Source organism: Helianthus annuus, chromosome 8 (assembly GCF_002127325.2).
Source record: "Helianthus annuus cultivar XRQ/B chromosome 8, HanXRQr2.0-SUNRISE, whole genome shotgun sequence".
Classification (NCBI taxonomy): Eukaryota; Viridiplantae; Streptophyta; class Magnoliopsida; order Asterales; family Asteraceae; genus Helianthus; species Helianthus annuus.
In genome coordinates, this window is record NC_035440.2 from 93003005 (window position 1) to 93011451 (window position 8447).

General features: G+C 36.5%; 1 protein-coding gene across 3 annotated transcripts; it reads right to left on the bottom strand.

The window, feature by feature from the left end:
* Nucleotides 1-506: 506 nt before the first annotated feature.
* On the bottom strand, nt 507-4857 carry LOC110873448 (GPN-loop GTPase 3). Of its 3 annotated transcripts, none has more exons than XM_022122380.2 (10): nt 4534-4857; nt 2906-3017; nt 2710-2818; nt 2544-2625; nt 2342-2427; nt 2105-2208; nt 1695-1825; nt 1520-1613; nt 1372-1427; nt 507-845 (listed from the first exon to the last, which is right to left on the bottom strand). In XM_022122380.2, exons 2-10 carry the CDS (start codon nt 2948-2950, stop codon nt 746-748), a joined length of 807 nt encoding a protein of 268 aa, XP_021978072.1. In that variant the 5' UTR covers nt 2951-3017; nt 4534-4857; the 3' UTR covers nt 507-745. The 3 variants fall into 3 exon arrangements, with proteins under 3 accessions (XP_021978072.1, XP_021978070.1, XP_021978071.1); XM_022122378.2 differs by having other exon boundaries at nt 2906-2998; nt 4534-4856; XM_022122379.1 differs by lacking the exon at nt 4534-4857 and adding an exon at nt 4027-4072 and having other exon boundaries at nt 2906-2998.
* Between the last annotated feature and the right edge of the window lie 3590 nt (nt 4858-8447).

Below are 8447 nucleotides of genomic sequence, written 5' to 3' on the forward strand. Positions count from 1 at the left end.
CACCTCGTGAGATTACGAGCCCAAATCTAGTTCTTTTACAAAAAATAACCGGGCTTTAAAACTTAAGGGTCTTTAGGGTCGGGCCAGGCCAACATAGCATATAAACACATTTGGGTTAATAGTTTGTTCTTCATAGCTTGCAACCGATTTAGAAACTTGGGTCTAACATAGCATACAAGTGCCCAACCAAGGTGTTGTGCGGCTTGTGCCTTTGGAGTCTACCCATCGTGGTTGTACAGTTGTACAACCACTAGACTCCATAACTCAACCTTGTCTACTTGTATGTGTAAACTGACCAATGCTTTCATTATGTTTCTTCTGTGAGCTTTATAGAAACCTCTTTACCGCATTTCGATTAAGCTCTCGCACTTTTGGGTACGGTATGACTAATCTAATCTCATACCCCTTTATAAATATGAAAGTATGAGGGTTCATTCTTGTAAATGATTCAAAGTAGGGGACTATAGTACGAACTTCGTCAACTACTATAACAATACTTGTAGTCGTTAACAATAATTGTAGTCGTTAGCTTGTAACGGGGGATTAGAGCATTTAAACCCGTCATAAATGATCAATTTCAAGAAGCATCCAACAACTCTAATTGCATGTTGTCAGAAAAGTGCTTCAACAGTTAACGAAAAAAAACACAAATCGGTCATATTACTGGTAAGTATAGACATCATCATTCAATTATGCCAAAAGGACACGAATCAGTTGTGATGAACCTTAAAAGATGACACGCATTCTAGTCCTCATCTTCATCTTCGTCAAAATCCTTAATCTTCACATCAGCATCTTCTCCGAATTGAATGCAGGTATCAATTTGTGAAAGAACATATTGTATGCTGTAAACAAGACAAAGCCCACACTAATTTAACAACCAATATATTAAATAGAATTAAAATAACTAATAACTATATAAAGACATACAAAACTACAAGCTCACATGCTTTTGGGGTTGAGTTTTGAAAACAGATTATGCGTTTTGAATAATCAGAATCAGATAATTAACTGTAACAAAACGTGATGTTGAAAGATAGTGTTTGGATTTGATTATGTTGCTTGATATCACAAGAATCAGATAATCAACTATTTAAGTGTTTGGCAAATATATATTTAGAAAAATAAACAAGTGAAAATCCTTTTCTAAACGCAAATAATCAATTTTTGGAAAACTGCATTTTGTTGCAGTAGGGGGGAGCTGCTTTTGGAAAACTGCTTTTTGTAACTTTCTAAACGCAAATAATCAATTTTTTTTATTTTTTTACCCAAACACTCAAAACTGCTTATTTACGATTTCAAAACTCAATAATCTAAAAATCTATTTCAAAACTCAACCCCAAACACCCCCTTAAGTATATGATAATTTACCTGCTTTCTTTCCTTAAATCAAGTGGCACAAAACTCACCATGCTATACTGATCCACCTGGAACACCATAAAAGTTTGCGATTATATTAAAATTCAAATACGCGTTTATTTTATAAAACGGAGAATTTACTAATTTAGAACTCACGCACCAATTCAATTAAGGCTTTATTAAGCTTTTGAAATTGAGGACCCATGCGCTGATTCAGTTCTGCCAGCAGAGTCTGAGGCTCTGGGTTCAAGTAACTGATATATAAATGAGAAGTTAGTTTGATTACAACTGAAATATAATAAAATAATAATATTGTAATTAAGATAGAAACTAACTCTTCGATGTCTCTTTTTCGAGTCACGAGGTCCATTTTCGAGAGGATGTTAACATGAGGTAATTCAAGTTGAACCATTGCGGAGAGTGAAGCCATACAACCACTAATAAACTTCGTCACATCCGTAATAAACTAAAGTACAAATAGTTAACGAGTGATTAGCAAAATCATATTATTTTAATGATAATCAAGATTTATTAATGAATGATTTTTGAGGTTTTATGCATTGTAAATACACTTGGGGCAACTAGGTCACGTTTAACGCTTTTCCTTTTAAGCTAACTTTATTGATTTTATATGTTACCCATTACCCGATTCGACCCATTAAAAGGAAACGGGTCGAACCATTAAAAGAAAACGGGTCGAAATTTGCCACAAATGAGTAAATTAAAAAGGCAAGCAAGGACAAACCTGGGAATCAAGCAAGTAGACAGCACAAACATTGAAATTCTTACGCTGCAAATGCTCCACAAAATTTTTAAGAACCGGAACATGAGAAAAGAGTTCTATCTGACCTGTAAAATGTAACAATTTAAAATAAAAACAGTAATATTATACATATTCGTATCGTTGTTGATGTTTCCTTTGTTAATTTATATAGATTTAAATATGGTTTATTGCTAGTATAAAAGCCATATTAAGTGATACCTGGGCAGTCAAATACTAGATAATCATCTTCCATAAAATTTTCCAGCTCTTCGTTTAACCACTCGTCCAGATTTTCTTCAAGATGTCTAATTAGTGAGATTTAAGGAGTTCAAAATTTTAGTTTACCCGAGATAAATGGGTCAAAACAGCAGCCTCAAAAAAAATTAAAATAAAACACAGTGAAAATAAGTGGGAAGGATACTCCATGCAATACAAAAGACCTCCGTTTGGACCAAGTCCAAGCTCTTCCATAACATCATCCAAAGATATAAGTTCACGGATATCTACGACAGTATATGTAACCGTTAATATGAAGTGATAGTATAGTAAACTTGCCAAGAAAATAAGCAAGGAAAAGACAGATTTACCCATGGCAACAGGATAATCAAAGTTTTCTGCAGCAGGATCGAGGTTAACGATATGAATTGTTCGCCGAGTAGTTTCACAGTGTTGGTACAAACTTGAGCAATAAGTAGACTGAAAATATTTAAAAAAAAAATTAAGGATTTAGAAAAGGAAAAGAAAACATCATATAATTATACTGTAACTGGATTTTTATGTTACCTTTCCACTTCCAGCAGGACCAATTACTAACTGAGCATAACCCATAGCTACTCTGCCTCTTTGTTTCGACCTTTAAATCTTCTGCTTGTCCTCCTTACAATTTATGAATAAACTGGAGCTCAGGGCTTTTTTCACTTTTAATCTATGCAATTAGTATCGGTGATATATCGGTTATATCGGTCACATCGGTCCCTTAGTAAAATATTGGTGTCAAATATCGGTCAAAATATCTGTACCGATATTATCAGCGATAAGACCGATATAACCGATATATCACCGAGATAACCTATATTTCAAATATCGGTCCTTGACCGATATCCGATATTTTACTGCATTAACTGCATAGCTATTAATATACATAATAATACATTTTCAACCAATAACAAAATCCTTGAATGATTTCATAGTTTCCTACATTATTAATAACGGGTGTTCACTGTTCGCAGTCCGGTTCAGCTTGTTTCGACAAAAAATTTCGGCTGAAGCGCAAACTACGATTTCGGTGAATGACAGACCAAACTGTTTAGGTTGGGTGGGTCAGCCAGACCTACCAGATTTACCGGTTTGGTTGTTCGTTTTGACAGTTTAAACCCTTTTAACATTTTTATTAAAACTTTTGGTTTAAACCCAGCCAAAGCGTTTGGTTCTCAAACTGGCCGACTTGCTTCAGTTTTGTCAGGTTGGATCAGTTTGTTTTACTTTTAAAAACTGTTGTCCACTTTGTTTACAATCGCTTATGACCATTCGATTCTGACTAGTTTATTTCAATTGCAATTTTACGTAACAAACAGCTACAGAATCGCAATTACATCAAAAGTCAAAACCCTAGCTAAACACATACAGAAAGAAATGGAAAAACAAAAAAAACAATAATCACATCAAACCCTAACCAACAAATTATCCCTTCAATCCCAGATAAACTCTTTCCCGATATAACAGAGCCCTTCAAAGATTCGATATAGACCAAACACTAGCAAACAAACATCACAAAACTCAAATTAAAACGCTATGTAGGATCGTTTTCTGACCCGAATGAGTCGATCAGAAGAGTTTTTGCTCAATACGAAAGGCGGAAACAGTCTAGCACTGTAAGAGCTGAGAAGATCAATTTTATGGCGTACCTGAAAGGGAACAAGGCTGATAGAGGAGGAAGAAAGAACAAGGGCTTTGTTATAGTAGTGATTTTATTATTTGCGAGTGTGTCACTATTTTGAGTCTTTTTCTTCAGTAATTTAGGGGTGATTTTAATATTGCTGTTTGTTTTTTTTTTTTCAGAGGTAAAACGTCTGCAGTCTGCAGTCTGCGGACCACATAACGTCTGCAGCTGAAGAGGTGTTTTTTAACTTCTGCAAACTTTAATCATACTACATACACCAAACTTTAATCAAACGATCCATCTAGTTTAATCAACCTACATACACCAAACTTTAATCATACTACATACACCAAACTTTAATCAAACAATTCATCTAGTTGAACATCTATTTTCCATAAAAATTATAAACTAACACTTAACAAAAGAATTTTTGACAAACGATTACATGAAAATTATAAAAGAACAAACAATTAAACTAAAAACAAACAATAAAAAAAAACAATTTTTTGACAAAAAATATAAAAGAACTTACCTGTGAAGATCGACTGGAGGTGGAGGTCGCCGGAGGTGGAGGTGCGGCGGGAGGTGGAGGTCGACTGGAGGTGGGGGTGGAGCAGGTGACGGCTGGAGAACCAAGCTAGGGTTTGGAGTTTTTGTTTTAGAGGTCGATTGGGGAAGAAGATGCTGATCGGCTATGGAGGTGGTCGATTGGGGAAGAAGATGCAGGTCTGCATGGAGGTTTCGCTGGAGGTCGCTGGGAGTATTCTAGGGTTTTGGTTTTGAGGTGTTTTGAAAGAGAAGAATGTTTGGAAGAGGTGAGAAGAGGTGAGGCAAGATCTGTTTGGGTAAATGTTTTTTTTTTTTCAATGAAATCACTTTTAAAAACCAAACTGCAGAAGGACTTCTCCTTTTCAAGAAGTCACAATTTGTGACTTCTCCTTTTCTTCTTCTTGAAGACAAAAAACCACTTTGAAAAGTCCTTTTAATGCTTGTGTTTGGCTAAGCTTTCTCATTTTCATAACTTCTCAATAATGTTTGGCTAAGCTTCTTCTTCTCAAAAAGGACTTTTAGCTCCATATAACTCAATAAGTCATTTTGAGAAGGAATCCCAAACACCCACTCAAATGTCGGTGCGTGATTTGCGTAGGAGGTTTTGAAGTACTTTTAAAAAAACAAACACCACCGTCCGAGTTCTACAAAATGATATTCTGTTTGACATATTCTTTTCTCCCTATCTTAATAATTTACTCCATTTATTTACAATTTTCTAATTTTATTTCTTTGTTTCGATTTTTTTTTTTTTTGGTATATTGGCAAAGACAACCGTCTCGAGTTGAAGGTTTTGGGTTTAACTCACACAGTTGACATGATTAAAGAAATTTGCTAGGGGTGTGAATTTCTGACACGACTTGAAAACACGATACGAACCTAACATGTAATTTGCGGGTTTGGGTTTAGTCTAAACAGGTTCGGGTCAGTTTCAGGTTGAACATTCGAACCCGTTTAGCTAAACAGGTCAGGTTCTGGTCAACCCGATCGGGTTGGCGAGTGGACCCGTTTAACCTATTTCTATTATATTATACTTTTTTTTACAATATGTTTTATGTTATAAATTAAATTTGGTGTGTATTTTATGCTATAATTATAACTAAAAAAGGAAAATTTACATAAGATTATATGATTTTAATGTAATTTTATTATATAAATTTGTGTTTTTATTTATGTAGTAGATATTAATTTTAATATATTAATTTTCTAAAAAAATATAAAATAAAAAATTCGGGTTGAACGGGTCGGGTTCGGGTCAACATGCGAATAATTGGGTCAGGTTCGGGTTTATATGTATGACACCATTTTCGGGTTCGGGTCGGGTTGAACCCGCCAACCCGCAAACACGACCCGTTTAGCACCCCTAAAATTTATCAGTTCTAAAAAAACTAAATGATTGGGAATGAAAATTGATTTGTAAACGAATTAGAGAAATTTAATGAACCAAATTCAAAATTATGATGCAGAATAATGAATTACGGTAGGTCATGTTGTTGCGGGGATGTGACGGTTTCGATCAGTATTGGTTTGTTATTTTATTTACCGTTTACAAAACGTCACTTAATTTTGTTATTCTAATCGAATACTAAAAGATTTCAACACAAATTATCATTTGTAATTTTAACTTGTACAAATATATGAAGTATTACTAAAACAAAAATTTTCAACTAATTAATCTAACTAAACACAATCAATTAAGTTAAATATCGGCATGATTGGGTGAGAGATGTGTTATGTGATGTTCTTAAGCGGGCCAGGATCTCTGCCAAAAAGGAGGCTCCAGTAAATTTCCTGACTGACCCCTTAGAGGGGAGGTTCACTTTACGCCGGCGGACATCCTTGTGTTTGGATGGGAAGGGGGAAACACGCTTGTGTAGATCTAACTGGAGTCTCTGTGACACCCCAGGAAAACCATGCAACTTAACTAGCTTCCTCAGTGAGTACATACCAAATTTCGGGACGAAATTTCTTTCAAGTTGGGGATAATGTGACAACTCGTATTTTAGAACCGTCTCTTGTATTTCGTGTTAACCTATATGGACTCTATGTGATTACATGATACATGGTTTAGTGAATGTTACGTGTTACATGAATGTGTTTATGTGAACTTGATTGATTAATTGAATGCGTTGTGATTATGCATGTATAATAAACCTAGTCGCACATCATGGCCCGATCGCACAAGCCTTTTGGGTCGTGCACTTCACTCTCTCGGCTCACTCTTTTTGGACTCGAGACCAAGGGGGCAGCCCACGAAAGGGTTCGGCCCACTCCCCTTGTGTGCGTAAAACATACCCATTATGAGGCTTTGATCCTCATAACTTGCAAACCACAAACACACACAAACCCTAGGAGCTCTCTTCCTTCTCTCTAGAACTTGACGGCAAACACATCCTTTCCATCGAAGATCCATGTGTTCGGATCATCCTCGTTACACACTCTCAACCGGTTAGTGTTTGTTATTAGTTGATGTTATGTTATGTGATTATACATGTCTTATGTGATGAGTTGTAAATGGTACATGATTGTTGATCAATGTTTGTGTATTGTCATATGTTGATCGAATCCAGTTAGGGTTTCATGCTAGTATTAACGTTGATGGGTTGTGATAATAAGTTCGATTCGGATGTGCATCTCATAGGATAGTTTTGTTATGCAAATTCGACTAAGGATTCGTGATTATTGGTGTTCACAATCTAGGATTTGCATGTTAGTATTAGAACTTGTTAATCTAGATGATCCAATTGGTATTGTTCTTGAATTGATGATGATAATGGTAATATGAATGTGCATGAATTCTGAATTGAATGTTGATTGATCTGAATTGTGAAACTGCCAAAACTGTTAGCAATTGTTACGGAATTATGGAGCCGAAAATAAGGAAATCTGTTACACATGCATAGTCTCGACACGGGTTGCGAGTCGAGAACTCATAGTCTCGACTCGAGACCACAACACCGACACAAACAGCACAACTCGAGACCATGGTTGCGGGTCCGGTTGCGACTCGAGACCGCCTAGTCTCGAGTGATGAAAGTATGACTCGAGACCTCCTTTGTTGCGACTCGAGAACTTCAGGAGTACAACTCGAGACCGCACTGTCTCGACTCGAGATCTCTAGTCTCGACTCGAGACCACGAGCACATGCACACTGTTTGACTTGCACACTGTTACGAGCCCAACCATTTGGGCCGCATACTTGGACTTTGTTTACGTGACTGTACTGTTGAACTAGCACTGTTGTTGAACTGCCATGATTATACGTGTATGTTATGATCGTTACTTGTGTACAATACGTGTAGAACATACGTGCACTACTTGAATACGAACCTAACTTGTATGGTAACCATGGTAGGACGTGGTTGACCACCATATAGCTTAATTGAACTTTTCTGTGTATCTGCCGAGCAAAACCAAGGTGAGTTCACACCCTTACTAAGGCATGGGTTCCCAGGGTCGGGAATGGGTTTGGAAGATTTCTTGTACTTAAGTTATTATCGGGATTACGTATTATGGGCCTCGGGAGAGGGAGGATTATTGATAGATACTGCTAGACTAGTGATACAAATACTTCTCTTCGCACACACGCCGGGAATGGCTGCGATAATAGAACTAATCTTCGCACACATATCTGGAATGGCTGCGAACCATACACTAATGACATTTGAAAACTTAATAATTCCGTTGGATTTTTATACTATGCTTCCGCTACTTAAACTATGTTATTTGAACACCTTTCATATTGTGGGTTGATACATTTACGTTACTATTTACTTATATGTTCGATATGATTGGTGGCTTGATCCTGGTCATGTCACGCCTACAAGCGGTGGTACTCCGCGTGTGGATTTTGGGGGTGTGACAGATTGGTATCAGAGCCATTGGTTATAGAGAACT